This window comes from Scardinius erythrophthalmus, assembly GCF_964197995.2.
Source record: "Scardinius erythrophthalmus genome assembly, chromosome: 20".
NCBI classification, from domain to species: domain Eukaryota; kingdom Metazoa; phylum Chordata; class Actinopteri; order Cypriniformes; family Leuciscidae; genus Scardinius; species Scardinius erythrophthalmus.
Genome location: NC_138240.1, coordinates 14446186 through 14462806, shown reverse-complemented (window position 1 = coordinate 14462806; position 16621 = coordinate 14446186). Strand labels below are relative to the sequence as shown.

The window sequence follows — 16621 nt, the reverse complement described above, 5'->3', positions numbered from 1 at the left end:
ATCCATGTTCTCATTCTGTTTACGCCAAATTCTGACTCTACCATCTGAATGTCTCAACAGAAATCGAGACTCATCAGACCAGGCAACATTTTTCCAGTCTTCAACTGTCCAATTTTGGTGAGCTTGTGCAAATTGTCGCCTCTTTTTCCTATTTGTAGTGGAGATGAGTGGTACCCGGTGGGGTTTTCTGCTGTTGTAGCCCATCCGCCTCAAGGTTGTGTGTGCTGTGGCTTCGCAAATGCTTTGCTGCATACCTCGGTTGTAACGAGTGGTTATTTCAGTCAAAGTTGCTCTTCTATCAGCTTGAATCAGTCGGCCCATTCTCCTCTGACCTCTAGCATCAACAAGGCATTTTCGCCCACAGGACTGCTGCATACTGGATGTTTTTCCCTTTTCACACCATTCTTTGTAAACCCTAGAAATGGTTGTGCGTGATCCCAGTAACTGAGCAGATTGTGAAATACTCAGACCGGCCCGTCTGGCACCAACAACCATGCCACGCTCAAAATTGCTTAAATCACCTTTCTTTCCCATTCTGACATTCAGTTTGGAGTTCAGGAGATTGTCTTGGCCAGGACCACACCCTAAATGCATTGAAGCAACTGCCATGTGATTGGTTGATTAGATAATTGCATTAATGAGAAATTGAACAGGTGTTCCTAATAATCCTTTAGGTGAGTGTATATCTGTTGAATTGTAGTGTTTGATAGTTTTATATAATAAAACCAGTAATCTTTTACACATTTAGCAATCTTTTGACTTTATTATTCAAGATAGCGCAATGTGTTCAAAAATAAATACATGCATTTCTGTACACTAACTGTAAAATGCTGAATTGTTTCCATTTCATAAGTCGTCAGGCACTTAAAAAAACAATCCTGGGGAAATGTGAATTACTAAATGTAATTCAATTTAAATTAAATATTTTTATTAACTTCCCACAAATTTTTGATTCATTGCGTATAACATGTTTCATTTCATCTCAGCACTCAGGTCCAATCTGAGCAGAAAAAGTCTAGAATATGTACATAGAATATGTACACAGATGTACAATAACTGATATAAAGTATAACACAAAATATGTACATAAAAGACAATACAAAACACGCACACATTGACATTAATGATAGTTGTGATGTCCAACAATTTTAGTTGTGGTCCATATAAACTTACAGATACTGATTGGGAGTGACAGAGGCATTTAATAAGCTTATGGATAATGAATGTTGTTCTACACCCCATCAATGCTGTGTTATAGTGACCTTTCATATGAAGTGATTTACAGCATTTATTACTGTTCGGTCCTTTTCTGGAGTGGAATTTGCGTCACTGAAACACAACATATCACCATGTAAACCACAAAGAAATCAAGTATGCTCATTTTCAAGATGTTCAAAAAGTATTTTCAGTTATACAACAAAAAGAATGACATACAACATGAAGAACGCCAAAACAGTGTTTTGTGTTTCTTGAACACTACAAGATAATTAGTATTCCTTCACCTCTCTAAAACAGAGTAATGAAATGTTGTCATTTGACAGAGCCAAGAACTGCACTAACACTGTTGATGTACTGTAAGACATCTCGGACTGTAGATTTCATTTGTTTGATGGGTGTAACAAGACATGTACAAATGCATACAATACATTTACTTAAGGATCTTCATCATTCAAGCATTGTCCTTAAAGATAATGTTGAAATTCATCACAAAACTGGACACTTTTCCTATTTAAATAAAGTTATAAACTATATGTATATATATATGTATATATATGTATTCATCACAAATAAAGTTAACTGAGATTCACATACAGTGGGTTCCAATTGAATATTGAAATTGAATATCTGGGATTCAGAATCAAATATGAAAATAGAATGTTTTGGGATTAAAAAAATAAAAGAAAAAAGATAACATTACGGGTACACTGTAACTTTTGTTCAGAATTAAAGTTTAAAGAATAGTCAATACACCTTCAATCATTCTTTCAAAACTTGTTTTTGTCTTACCCTGATTCATTATGATAAAGTGAGCCAATAATAAGCATTTATATTTTATACCATAGTAGGCTAGTGAATGTTTTATGAGCAGTGGGATAGCGTATTCATCCACAGTCACTCTCTCACACTCTGTGACACAGTCACAGTCACAACAATGTTCTGTTTTGTTTTTTAACCACTAGAGGGTCAAAAGTCACATGGTGGACCTTTAAGATAGATTTAGGATCATCCGATTTTGCACAAATGTTTCACTTAAAACGTTATGCTAATAATATCATTTGTAATGAACGGAACAAAGCATTTTCACTAATGAAAGACTTTTGGATCCAAAAATATGCACTGATCAAAATAAAATAAAAAACACAAACTGTCTCTGTCACTGTAAAATTGCTCTGTTTAGTAGGAGGTAGACTTCAAACTGCATGTTTACACTTTTGGCAATAAAGATGAGTGAATTCTCATCATAGTTTCACAGTTTTTCCATCCATGTAATTTAGGAAGTTCCATTTGCCAGTCATAACAGCAATTTCGTTGCATGTAAAAATGTCTTTAAATAAAAAATGTTATTAGAGCATCGTGGCTATAACATGTCAAGAATATCTGTAACCAATTTTTTGGTAACTGGCCTCCTTGAAAACCTTTTAATTTTGGACTTACATAAATTCAGGAGTTATCTGATCAGATATTTATCAAGCTAAATGAAACTGAACCTGGGTCACTAGTTGCAGGTTCAGGCCTGTGTGTTCTGTATTTGGTCTTTAGGATTCAGTTGTGCTCTCTCAGCTCTGTCAGTGTTGAGCCATCGACTTCTTTCCAGTGACCCACTGTATTATGATGAACGTAATGCTCATAATCATGAAGATGAAACCCAGTGTCACAAACATCATTGCCTGAAAAACATAAACGGAAGTGAGAAAAAAAGAAGCCATGGATCTGTGAGAGTGAAGTAACTTTCTGTCTGATTTTCACCTGGATCTTTGGCCGAGATTTCAACGGCTCCTCCTCTTTGGGGACGATGCAAATGTAGAATATTCCTGGCAATATGAAAATGAGGCTGGGAGCAGATGTGGCACCTAAAAGAAAAATGAATCAGTTGAATTCTGCATATCAATGTGACCATTAAAATCCTCTTCACAGCAAACCTGACTCACCAATGAAGCCGAAGATATCGCGAATGTTGGGCACGAAGATAACGAGAAGATTGACGAGAAAGAGGAGGCACACGGCGATGGAGATGTGACGCACCCAGCTGAAGGCCTTTTCAGGGAACAGAAGCTGCAAGACGGCACGGCGGATCTAGAGAAAGACAATGCGGCACTGTCAACAAAACACCAGCAAGATGATGAGAGGAATTATATGCAAGCAATAACTAATGAGCCAGGGAAATTAATATACCGGGAAAAGGACTACGGGAACAGTCAGTGTCACTGCCATCAGCACAGCCAGTCGAACACACAGCATCAGGGTGTCTGTCTTACTGTACATCTCCAGAAGCTCTGACTGCGCTTTTGCTAAACATATGTAGATACATACCGACCGTTAAAACATTTTTAAATATCACAAATGTTGGTACTTTGATGATATATGGTATTTTGTAGTTCTTATTACCATAGAAGGTGAGGTAGCCAAAGATGGCAGTCAACAGGTACATGACAAACATGGCCAAAATAGAGATATTAGAAATGTTTTGCATGCGTTTCTTGCTTGGACTGAAATAACAAGGAGACAAAGATGCAGATATATTAATACATTTAAAATGTGAATGAATGTGAAATGCCAATGTGAATCAACAAAACCTTACTTTTTAAGTTCTGTGTAAATGGGCAACACTTCAGGGTGACACACAAAAGCAAACGCCATAATGGGAATGGTAAAAGCAGTCTGTGATTTAAAAATAAAAACATGAAATGAACAGATTAATTCATTGGGTTTGAAGTAAAGCCAAAATGACACCTGATAATATGATTTGCAGTAGATCTCTCACCTCTGGGTTGGCAGTTATAAATTTAGCTTCACAAGTGTCAGTGATCATGCTTTCATTTTTGCTGGGTTCTGCATGACAATTTATGTCAAACTTCTTGTAGATGACCTAATAAGACACAATGGAGAGATGCATTCATCTGTCACAATGACATGATTAATGTATACTAGTGTCCTGGGTGTCCCAATCTATGCTTTTCCCATGGAATTGGGCTACTTTTAAAATGCTGCAGTGTTTTCTTTCTTCCTCTTTTCTTCAGAGGGTGAAAGGTTTGATATTGGATAAGTTGCACTGCCGGAAGTGCTTGATTTGAAATGAGCTATTTGAGTTTTGTGAGGGAGGGTCTATAGTGATTTTAAAGTTGACATTGTGTATAATACACAACAATGAATGTAAAAATGTATTTTAGGTATAGGAGTGGCAAATTTTGAGTTTTGATATTTGGTATAGGGTCACTAGGATAGTTTTGGACTGTTTTTAATCAGCCAGTGGGCTAGTTCTGTTTCGCAGACCTGGCAACCCTGCTGGTATCTTTATATGTAGGTAGAAGGAGAGTTGACTTACAGATATGAGAAAGAAGACCATGCAGCTGAGAGACAAGCCACTGGTGTAGCCTAGATAACCTAAAATAAAAGCAAAAATACATGATAAATCCATGTACATTTTCATACCAATTTTTCAGGCTATGGGTTCGATTGGGTTCCAAGGTGTGTACTGATAAAATGTTTTATCTTTAATAGTGGTGCGGTCACATTAGCAAAATTTAGTCACTTTTGAACCAAGCAGCTTTCTGTTGGTCAGCGTGGCTATTTCACTTGACAACCTTAAAATGAGCAAAATGATGTGCCTGGGGGGATCTTTTCGCCCTTACGTGAAATTTCGCCAAACAATGTGACTGCCTTAAATCACTTTGAATTGAAACCGTCTAAACTCATTTAAGACACTCAACAGAGATCTTTAGTGCAGGTGTGTAAATGTTTGATTGAGATTATGGTTATTATGAAATGAAATAGAATGGCAGAGGGAGAAAACTGAAAATGAATGAATGAAGGGAAAGGTGGCAGGAACGTACCGAGTCGTTTCATAAGTGCCAGGGGAAGAATGACTCCGACGCTAACGATAATGATGAGATACTTCCCATTAACGTACCATGCACTGACAGAGAGAAAAAAGGTGTTTTACACAAAGTGTCATGCTAATAGGAGTGATCATATGACTATAAAAAGCAGTCAGAGTGTTAAAATGTACACAGAGAATTAAAAATGTAACAAAGGGAAATTCAGTGGGGTTCAAAAGCCACAAATATGCTTATTTGATTAGTGACTTAGAAAAAGTACACAATATCATTTCTTTGGTTTGTCTTTTTCAGAACCCTTGTTTTTACATGTTTTGTTTTAGATTTTTAGCATGGTCTCACATTTGGACCCCACTGTATCGGGCACATCAGCATCAGTACTATGTTCTGGTACTCACTCATAGTCATCTTGCAGTCCCATAAGACCCTGAATAATATGAGGTAACTCTATCTTCACAATGAACAGGTAAGAGGACATTGCTGTTGGATCATAGAAAGAACACAATTAGTGTTGTTGTGATCAGCGCTCATATTGCTTTATGTGGTTATCACTGATTTTGACTTATCAGCTGTGATGTCTTTTGACTTCATGAGTATAACTACTGAAAGTAATAATGCATTTAATTTTACCTCCAATGTTGTGCAATGTTATAATGCATCCTGCTAAGATTTTCCCAGGTGTACCAAATGCACGGTTCCCAAGCTGTTCATATGCACGGATCCCTAAACACACAAACAAACGTAATGGAAAGGTGAGATGCTTTTTTCATGCTATCAAGATTGCCTTTGAAGACATTAGAGAGAAGATGTTTCTCACCAACCACTTCAGCACTCTTCAGAAGCAGGTGGATGGAGTAGGCAGAGAGAAGAGCGATGCTTATCAACAGGATTCTGAAAACAAGTAACTCAAATGATGAAACTATAAACAACAACAGAAAAAAGTAACTTCTTACTGTATAAACTGTAGTTCACCCAAAAATTCACTCATGTCATTTCAAATCTACGACTTTCTGTTTTATGTGGAGCAGAAAAGAAGAATGTCACTGGGGTCTAAAACAACATTGAACCCCAATGATTTTCACTGTATAGACAAAAAAAAAGAAAAGAATATTTTGTCCCACAGAAGAAAGTCAGCTTTGGAGCAACATGAGGGTGATTTTTGGGTCAACTATCCCTTTAATATCCTGCTTAGATGGGTATTCAGAGAAATCTTATCCCCAAAATATTCGTTTATTACCTTATCAAATATTGCCCTTTTGATTTTTACAGATTATTAGACTCATCAATCTGCCATTTGACTTTCAGAGGTGCTAATTTAATCATGATTAGGTGGCGCAAAGTACAGTTTCATTAGAGATATTATTACCGCCACCAGTCGTTGAATAATCTAACCTCTAATCTCCTTAATGACGCATTAGACAAGCTCAGGCGTGTTTTCGTAGTAGCCTACAACCCACAAAAACACTGTCACACAGTCTCTGCGATAAAGGTATGCAACATAAACAAAAACGCTTTCCCCCCCGGTGTCTTTTAGACATAAGCCTATCTGTAATTGCATATTGCTGAATGTTATATGATTGGCAGGAGTGTTTTCCTTTTAGCTGTTGAGATTACAACTAGCAAACTGTTTTTTTGTACAAGCTGCTTTAAAAGCCTATTTAGGCTGGACAGACAGACAGACAGACAGACAGACAGACAGACAGACAGACAGACAGACAGACAGACAGACAGACAGACAGACAGACAGACAGACAGACAGACAGGCTTTGACTTAATTACAGCAGGCTATTTATAACCCTTCTAGATCTGATCTGTGAGGGCAGTACATGTGCTTCACATCACAGCCATGGTGACGTTAAAGCTCCCTACACAAATAAAACCCAATCATTCAAGGATTAGCAATAGCATATGACCTGTCAATAAATATTGTTTTTGTAGTTTTCATAGCCTGTTTGCTTTCAGAACTGAGTGTAGGCCAACTTGATTTATCCAAGCACTTGATCAGTAAAGAATGTGGTATAGTGGTAGGGAAGCAACGAAAATGAAAGAATGAAGGAACTGTATATAGCAGAGACTCTTCCCTTTTGGTACACAATACGTCAGGGAAGAAAAAATCATGCAAATATTTGACTTTGTATTGACTGAGTATTTGTAAGGCTGGATGTGGCTGGCACATGTACGTGACAGAGGCACACTGGAGAATGGAAGCATTTGCCTACAGTTAAATGTAGATGGACACAAAGAAGCTCAGTTAGGCTGAACTCAGACACGCATATGCAACACACATTCCAGCATACTAACAGAAGTCCTCTACAAGAAGGTGTGCTTTACGGTGTTTCTGTTTACATTTGTAACTTTGGACCAGATGTACCAGAAAGACTAGAAGGCTCTTCAACTCAAATGGGATTTACTCACAGTACATTTGACAAAAAAGAAACAGTAGAACTCCTTTTTGCCATATCACCCCTTCAATAACCTTTATTTTTGATTATACATTATAGCTCAAATCAACCCAAATGCATGCATAATTGTAGTTTGACTTACACAAAAAGGATGATTCCAGTGTTGGCCATGGCATAAGCCAGTCCCAGAATTCCACTGCCCATAATGGCGTTACTGAGGTTGAAAATAGACATCCCGAAAGAAGTCTTTCCCTCAAACTGGAATAAAAGATGAATGATGAATTAGTCATGAACCTATTTAACTGAATAGGGTTCTTTAGCCTGAATGTTAGTTTCACTTTTTCTGTGTAACTCCGCAAACAAATTTAAGGATGGAAAAGTTAGAAATTATTCTTACTTGTCTGTAAGCATCTGTGTTTGTTTCAATCAATCTTCTAATCAGTTTCACCCCTACTTGTATGTTTCTGTGAAATAATTTTTTTAATTTGCATACTCACATCTGTAAAATGAGTTGTTCCATTGCTTTTATCGTGGAGGAACGTTTCGCTTTCTGTTATGTTTTCAAGGGCATCAAATCTGTGTAATACAAGCAAAAGGAATATTGTTTTTTATGCAAAGTTACAATGAAACATTTTAAGATCTGTTTCATCTGTCTTATACAGGAAATGTTTTGAGAAAATACAGGAACTGACACAGCTACTGAATTACGTTTTGAAATTTTAGCAGGTGAGGCAATATTCAGAGCTGTTAACAAAAACAAAAACTATTAAATAGTTTGGTTAACTGAAATAGAGCTGGAAAAAATGAAATACTTAGATATAAAACTAAAACAGAAATAAAACAAATGAATATAAGTTAAAACTTTTTAAGAAATATTTTAAAACGCAAATGAAAACTGAAAATATTAATTATTAATTAAAAATATAAATTCAGGTTTTTCAGAGATAATCCTGGTTATTATATATGTATATATAAATAAATAAGATATTTCTTATATAAATACGATATTTCTTATTTTAATTCAACCCCTCAACAAATGTTTATATATATATATATATATATATATATATATATATATATATATATATATATATATATATATATATATATATATATATATATATATATATATCACAAGTTTAATATACATAGATACTTTCAAACAAAGCTTTGCTTTAAGCTGCATAGTTTATATGGTAAAAAAGATATGATTTGACTTTTTAAAGCATGAACTTCATAATATGATTTGATAGAGAAGTTTCTGAGATAGTTCCTCATGAATGTGTTGGTGTAGAAACGTACCCGCTCTCTGGACTTTTGTCAGGGCTGAGATCATGGTGACCGTTTGACATTTTCTGTACCTCCATTTTAGGCTTCTACACTTAACAATTCTCCAAAGAACACTGTCTGTATAAGGTCAAGCTCTGTAAACACAATCTGAAACACAGAAATAGGGTTCTGGGGTCAGTGATCATTTTATTGAGAACTGAAATGATTGTAAAGCTTGAATGCGTTGCTGAAAAAAAAGTGCAGTGTGAAAGCAGTGATTGAATGTGCCACAGGAGCATAATCTTCACATAAATACACAAGGTGGAAGATGAGTCAGGGGAAAAGTAATGGTAAAAACATTCCTCAGAGCATTACTGGCTGAAAGACACCACTGGAAAGATAGTCTTGATATAAAACAGCTGTTTATCTGCATATTTTCCCCCTTCATCATTAATAGACTGATAAGTTAGTTGTGAGCAGTAGCTATTCTGCAACTCTGTGTTTTTAATCATATTTAAAGCTTAATTATTATAAAGTCAAGTCACCTTCATTTATATAGCGCTTTTTTACAATATCTATCTATCTATCTGTCCATTATCCGTCCATCTATCTATCTATCTATCTATCTATCTATCTATCTATCTATCTATCTATCTATCTATCTATCTATCTATCTATCTATCTATCTATCTATCTATCTATCTATCTATCTATCTATCTATCTATCTATCTATCTATCTATCTATCTATCTATCTATCTATCTATCTGTCCATTATCCGTCCATCTATCTGTCTGTCTGTTCATCTGTCTATCTGTCTCTGTCTGTCATCTGTCTGTCTGTCCATCTATCTGTTTGCAACTTTATAACTTTGACAATAGGTAATGAATGCAACAAAGATTGTTTTGGCTGTACAGCAGCTCTAGAGGAAAGTAATTGTCTAGCTTAAGTTTTTAATTGATTCATTTCCGCTGTAAAAATCATTAGTTATTAACTTAGGGGCCGCTTACACGGCACCGTTTTCAACTGAAAACTTTTAATGCGTTCTGGCCGTTCATTTACATGACAACAGCGTTTTGGTGAGAACGCAAACCTTGAAGTAGGTTTCAAAAGTGCAATTTTTTGTAAATAGGTTTTGAAAGTGCCCATTGGTTTTGGAAAACCATTATCATATCCGTGTAAACTTCAAAAACTCAAATTTGCGAAAACAGTGACGGCATGCACATTCGTATTACTTGCTTAGTCTTTAAGAACCCAGCTGCTGTGTTTTAAACCAGATGGAGTTTGTTATTAACAAACATGCAAGGCAACCAGCCAGTAGAGCATTACAATAATCTAGCCTTGAGGTCATGAATGCCCGAACTAACTTTTCCGCATTTGTCATTGAGAGCATTTGTCAAAATTTAGATATATTTTTAAGATAGAAGAATGTGGTTTTACAGATACTAGAAACATGGCTTTCAAATGAAAGACTGGTATCAAAGTAAATAAACAAAGTAAAAATACACTGTAATTTGAATTTGTGGTAAGTGTAATTACATGCAAGTTCAGGCTACAGCAGTATTCTCAACCTGAAAACTAAATATGTTCAGATCTTCCCAAAGTGTTTTATTAAAGGTCAACCGTGTATAAATATAAATAATTGGCAGGCAAAGTATTACGCTATTGCGAATTCAGCTAATGACTGTTTTCAGGGTTCCTATACACTCCCCCGGTTGCCATTGGTCAGCTGAAGTGTTCATAGTGTCGCAGAGCCACTATGAAATTCAACCTATGAATGACTTGCTTACGGGCCCTAATATTAAACTGTTAAGAAACATCTCTAAGTATTATATTATATTATTTGAAAGCACTGTTTTTAAAAATATATATACTTTTACGATTTGAAGTACACTAAGGTGCACATTAGGCAGACTTCGTTTTCACAAGGGTAAAGAATAAAGCTAGTGAAACTTTCTCTCTGTGTCTGGTTTGAAATGATGATGGACACCACAGAAAGGGCAGTGCAGCATATGTTATGATTATAAATATATGCGTGTATATCAAAAGGCATCTTTTAAGTGTAAACGCAGTTTAAGCATGGCTGATGCAACCCTTCGTAAGCTTGCACTCTCAAGGAAACAATGTGAAAAATGCGTCTGTGCTTGTAGGTCAGGAAATACTTAAGCCTTAATCTGTCATTTATGTGGAATGAAAAGATACTTGCAGTTGCCTTAATAGGCAAAATGTCTGTCCACTCAGTGCTTTATTAGGTTTTGATGCAGAATTCCCTGAATAGTTTCAGTCCTTCCCTGCCAAAAGTGTGGCAAGCACAGCTGGTCAGCAGCAGTATTGTGGTCAAAATGTCCAAAATATGTGAATATAAAATACAACTTTATTTTAATTTTGAACCGCAAATCAATTGCCCATTCAAAACACTATACATTTAAGACCACCATCACTCTGTACAATACATTATGTGCTTGTTTAAAGTAAGAGCGAGACAACAAGAGATACAGTTCAAGTGAAGTGTCCTTTAACAGCGTTCCATCACCGAATGTCTGTAGCTGTTTGGTTATAATGAAAAATATGTCTATGGAAAAGAGGTTAATGCAATAGTTACTCTTGACAAACCATCTAATTACTGCCAAAACACACAATTGGTGGCAAATAAAGCATGAAATGAGTAAATACAGAAACTGTAAAGCAAGGGAAGTTAGCCTGTGAGGCAAGTCTTGACCACATGACTCTTGTCTGATGCAAGACTTTATCTGTATTGAAACAGAACCAACCTCCCAACACACCCTTGTATAAACACATGCTTTTATTCCAAATGAAATTGGCTGTTGAGGAAGTACTCACCACTTTAAGAAGAAGAGAAACCTTGCAAAATTCAAAAGTCTCTAAAAGTGTAGCAACGTAGTGTACTGATGTCAGAGAGTCTTCATTCATTCGTTTGTTTCCTGTGTTGCCTTAGTGAAGCTGTCCAGCTTGTGTGAGTACATGTGTAGAGCTCACCTGTGTGGGGGAGGAGCAGGAGATTAACTCCTCCGTGAAGGGATGAAGGATGTCTATGTTTAAGGACGCTCTGGCATGAGTCCCATATATTAACACTCTTGTACAGGTTAAAAGTAGTGAATCTGTTTTGTACATATGATGTAAGTTTGATTGTTTCATATGGCTGGGGTGTGTAAAGTTGAGTATGGGGTGGGAAAAGGCATTAGGGGATTGTGTGTTTGTGTGTGTGGTTCTGGTAAACCCTACATTGTGGGAACCATATGTGATTTTTTTTTTTTTTTACCTAGGGACATTTTTGGTCTCCATGACAAAAACAGCTTATAAATCATAATAAATTGTGTCCCTTTTTTGTGTTTTTTTGTATTTTTTTGTGTAGGGGATATCGAATACAGTTTGCACAGTATAAAAATCATTATGTCAATGGAAAGTCCCTATAAAATGTGTGTGTGTGTGTGTGTGTGTGTGTGTGTGTGTGTGTGTGTGTGTGTGTGTGTGTGTGTGTTGTCATAAGTAATGAGATTAGGAGATCAGGGCTTTTTTAAGGTAACCATGGTGAGCAGGACGAGGCAGAGGGCCGTGAGAGAACGGAGCGAGGCCGGTGGCGTGATTGATAATGAGCGACACCTGCGCAACGCACCGGTCTCGTATCTCTCACGGAGGAGCGGAAGCATAAAGGAGGAGCGACGACAGTGAAGATCGAGAGAGGAACAGGCCTGGATTTATGTTGTGTTTTTTTATACGTGACAGGAGTCGTCCGTGAAGGGCTGCTGTCTTTACTTTCATTTTGTATTTGTTTATTTTACGTTTAAGAGATTTGAAGTTTTCTGTGCGCAATCATTCGAAGTGCGCGCCCAGAAAGCTGCCCTTCAGACAGAGCGCAAGCCTAATAAATTGAGTTCTCTTTCTTGTCTTCTTGTGCTTGAATCAAGAAATTCACACAAAATTGTCAAAATGCCCGTATCGGCGAGTATCCTTGTGAAACATAGTCAGTTATGTGTTCAGTGAACATGAACAGTTGAGAAAGAAAGCGCGTGTGTAACAGTATATTGGATAAGTGCAGCTCTTAAAGTGACGGCAAACTAAAATTCCTGCTGCTGTCTTTAATGTTAATCTAATAACAAAAGATAAAGAGAAATTCACCTATTGCATTTGACTGAATAACTTTTGTAACTTTTATAAGGAATCAATCTATATTTAATGTATACAGTGAAGACTATGCAGTTTTATTTTACATTTGATTTCTTTATTCAATTTCTGTACCTGAAAAATGTTTTCACTGGCCCAACCAGGCCTAATCTATATATATATATACACTACTGGTCAAAAGTTTTAGATCGGTAAGATTTTTTATGTTTTTAAAAGAAGTCTCTTCTGCTCACCAAGGCTGCATTTATTTGATAAAAAACAATATAAAAAAAAACTGTAATATTGTGAAATATAATGACAGTTTAAAATGACTGTTTTCTCTTTTAATATATTTTAAAATGTAATTTATTCCTCAGATGAAAGCTGAATTTTCAACATCATTACTCCAGTCTTCAGTGTCACATGATCCTCAAAATTCTTTGATGAATAGAAAGTTCAAAAGAACAGCATTTATTTAAAATAGAATATTTTCTAACATTATAAATGTCTTTACTGTAACTTTTAACTCATGCTTGATGAATAAAAGTATTGATTTATTTTATTTCTTTCCCCAAAAATAAAATTTAAATTCTTACTGACCCCAAACTTTTGAGCGGTAGTGTTTAATGTTACAAAAGCTTTCCATTTCAAATAAATGCTGTTCTTTTGAACTTTCTATTCATCATAGCATCATGAAATAAAAATGTAAAAAACATTGATAATAATCAAAAATGTTTCTTGAGCATCAAATCATCATATTAGAATGATTTCTGAAGGATCATGTGACACTGAAGACTGGAGTAATGATGCTGAAAATTCAGATTTGATCACAGGAATAAATTACACTTAACTATATATTGACATAGAAAACAGCTGTTTTAAATTGTAATAATATTTCACAATATGACTATTTTTGTTTGTATTTTTAATCAAATAAATGCAGCCTTGGTGAGCAGAAGATAATCTAGTCAAAATAGTCAAAACATCACAGTCAAAAGCCAAAACATAAAATAGTTATGAATTGCCATGAGATTGTGTGTGTTTGGCAGGAGTATTTAAAGTATTTACTGTTGAAATTTTTAAAAAAGTTCAACATAATATTTGAACTTAACAGTATTAGCATACAAGAGTGCATAGGTGAAAATACACATAATCACAGTGATTGGTATGGCAATCATGAAAGTAGCACATGTATTTGATGTTCAGTCATGCTTCATTGGACTTCATGTACTTTCAATTTAAGGGCTGCAAAAGTATACATTTTTAAAGAAATATTAAAGAAAAAGGCAGTGTATGAAAGACAGTATTTCTCTCACTCACACACACATTATGACAGTATGCCAGTGTTTGTAGACATGTGGCCACTTGGTCACAATTGTTTACTTTTAGGTAATAAAGAGATTGATATTAATTTTTTTTTTGTGATTATCGTCATCAAACAGGATGTTCTCACACAAAGATTATGGAGTCAGACAGGAACTAGCGTATATGACTCAGTCATATTCAGTACATGTGGCCCTCACTTACAGAATGCTACTGTTGCAGTGCATTGTGGGTGAAATAAAGCTTTATACAGGAGTCAAAACACTACATTATAACATAATAGTCGGTACTTTTTATGTGAGAGGAAACGTCATCTATTGTATTTTATCAACTTGACGTCATATTCTAAAAAATTCAGTTGAACACTATCTGAGATCCAACTCAAGATACACACTGATATCTAACAAGAACAGGCTCTCCTGGAAAGCTTTGGCCAACATTCTCTGATATAACTGGTCACAGCCACCATTACGCCTTGTTGACATTAAACACCTTTATGACAAAGTGGAACTAAAATGCTGCGGGTATGATGCATTTTAAACCGGTAAAGTGCGGTGCATTGTATAATACTCAACCTAATTCCATTCATCTTCAACCCCCGTTTACTCCACATCCTGTCCACAACACACATAACTCGAATATCCCAATTCATAATCTATATCAACTATGCGTGCCATTATAACTAGGGAATATTCAAATATTTTAAAGAGTCTATATACACATTGTAATATCTACAATGGCAAGGTTGCGTGAAATACATATTTAATATGATTCTCCTATGATTAAATGAAGAAACAGTGTAAAGATCCATGTGAACCTACAGACAATTGTGTGATTGTTCTGAACTGCTTCTGTCATGAATTATTGCTGCTTTCGGCTCTAGCTGCCATGTGCCACATGGCGTAGGTCTCCCTACTTCCTTCTGATGTAGCTGAGGAGCTCTCATGAATGGTGCTAACAATTAATCAAGAAACACATTAATTATTAACCAGTGACTCTATGTAAAGAAACTGTTTGTCAACTATTGTTTTGGACGAATATACTGTTGAAAGAATATTTGAGAGATATTATAGTCTCCTTACCTTTTTGACACTTGACAATTGTCTTCAATGTAGACAACAAATAGATCTTCTAATGGTGAAAAAATATGGTTTGATACTCCCAGATGGTCCTTGAGTACGTCATCTAACACAGACAGATGGAGTGAAAGGGAGAGAGAGCTTTAGACAAAAATGTGTTGGCATTTAGTAAGGGAAGTCTTTTAGCCACTCCTTCAAACTAAAAAAAGAGCGGGACTTCCAGTTTGTCCCGCCTTTTTCTCAACTGAATCTCTTTTTTTCCATTGCATATACATATAGCTAATGTTTGAGGACAATATTGTCCCCAGAAGTGAGCTAAATCTGCCAAAACCTCATTATCGAGACATTTGAGGACATCCTCAAATGGGGAAAAAAACAATCTTGAAAAAAAAGGTTATTTTACGGTTAGGGTTAGTCGACGATGTGAAAATATCTCAGTATTAGTGTTGACATACTTACTGTGTTTTGCCTTTGTTAGGGCTGCCAACTTTTGAGTTTAGCTTGGAGTGAGAATTATGGAGGGGGGGGGGTAGATTGGGGGGATGTAAAAAAAAAACTTTTTAAGTGTAGGCTATTGTGAATGTCAAAAGATTTAGTGGTAGGACTGGTAGGCTACTGTTTTTATTATTGCTTGATACAAATTTTACTATTTCAATTCAATTCTTGTGATTTGATTCCGATCTTGATTCAATATCGATTCATTTGAATAAATATTAGGTATGGTAGATACATGTTAATTTTTCTCAAGAAGGAAAATCTCACCTAATGCTGTAGGCTACAGAGAGCCATGTCAGCTGGTATTATTAAAGGTTAAAAATAACAACTCAAATAAATATAATGCCGGTTTTTATTATAATAACAACTTTAAGCCAAGGCAGCAGAGGCTAAGAAATGTCCTGCATGTGGCATGGAACAATAGCAAGAAGTTTCAAATCCTCATTATCCTCCACGGCTTTCTTGACAAATTAACACCAATAGCAGACTTCATACATTAGCATAATAAGATGCATAGATCTAATATTTAAATGTGATGTAATTTGTCATTGTAGCCATACTGATGTTGAGCCATCATGTACCTCACTCTTCTGTTAGTGTTGCAAAAACTTTGATCTGGTCTCCAAGCACTGCTGGTTAGCATGTTGTGGTTTGGATGCCCTCCAGGCTTCTTAACCACAGCTAGAGGCCAACCAGCATTTTTGACAAGCATTTTTGTCAGCATTTCTACCAGTCTGACCAGCAACAAACGAGCATGGACATTCATGCTAGTCTAAACTGGTCCTTTTCGCCTGTAAATAAAGATTAAAATAAATTAGTAAAATTGAGCAGGATTATTTAAATATTTAATTCTCTGTTCAGTTTACCCCAGTTATTCA

The 16621-nt window shown here is 35.7% G+C and overlaps 1 protein-coding gene across 2 annotated transcripts; it reads right to left on the bottom strand.

Moving 5' to 3' along the window:
- Nucleotides 1-2054: 2054 nt before the first annotated feature.
- On the bottom strand, nt 2055-15423 carry slc38a5a (solute carrier family 38 member 5a). 2 transcript variants are annotated; one of them, XM_081349900.1, is made up of 17 exons: nt 15252-15423; nt 11566-11721; nt 8759-8893; nt 7954-8032; nt 7599-7714; nt 5872-5945; nt 5685-5777; nt 5453-5534; nt 5052-5134; nt 4544-4602; nt 3983-4087; nt 3800-3879; nt 3607-3707; nt 3394-3509; nt 3150-3294; nt 2968-3071; nt 2055-2888 (listed from the first exon to the last, which is right to left on the bottom strand). In XM_081349900.1, the coding sequence occupies exons 3-17, from the start codon at nt 8821-8823 to the stop codon at nt 2787-2789; spliced, it is 1404 nt and encodes a 467-aa protein (XP_081206026.1). In that variant the 5' UTR covers nt 8824-8893; nt 11566-11721; nt 15252-15423; the 3' UTR covers nt 2055-2786. The 2 variants fall into 2 exon arrangements, with proteins under 2 accessions (XP_081206026.1, XP_081206025.1); XM_081349899.1 differs by lacking the exon at nt 11566-11721 and having other exon boundaries at nt 15252-15418.
- Nucleotides 15424-16621: the final 1198 nt, after the last annotated feature.

What these genes read in the sequence shown, in the direction of transcription:
- slc38a5a (XM_081349900.1), bottom strand. Translation starts at nt 8,823, where the DNA reads ATGGAGGTACAGAAAATGTCAAACGGTCACCATGATCTCAGCCCTGAC. An exon ending in TGGTCTTCTTTCTCATATCT is followed by an intron (nt 4,088 to 4,543) that starts GTAAGTCAACTC and finishes GTGTCTTATTAG; the next exon opens with GTCATCTACAAGAAGTTTGA. An exon ending in ATTTACACAGAACTTAAAAA is followed by an intron (nt 3,708 to 3,799) that starts GTAAGGTTTTGT and finishes TTGTTATTTCAG; the next exon opens with TCCAAGCAAGAAACGCATGC.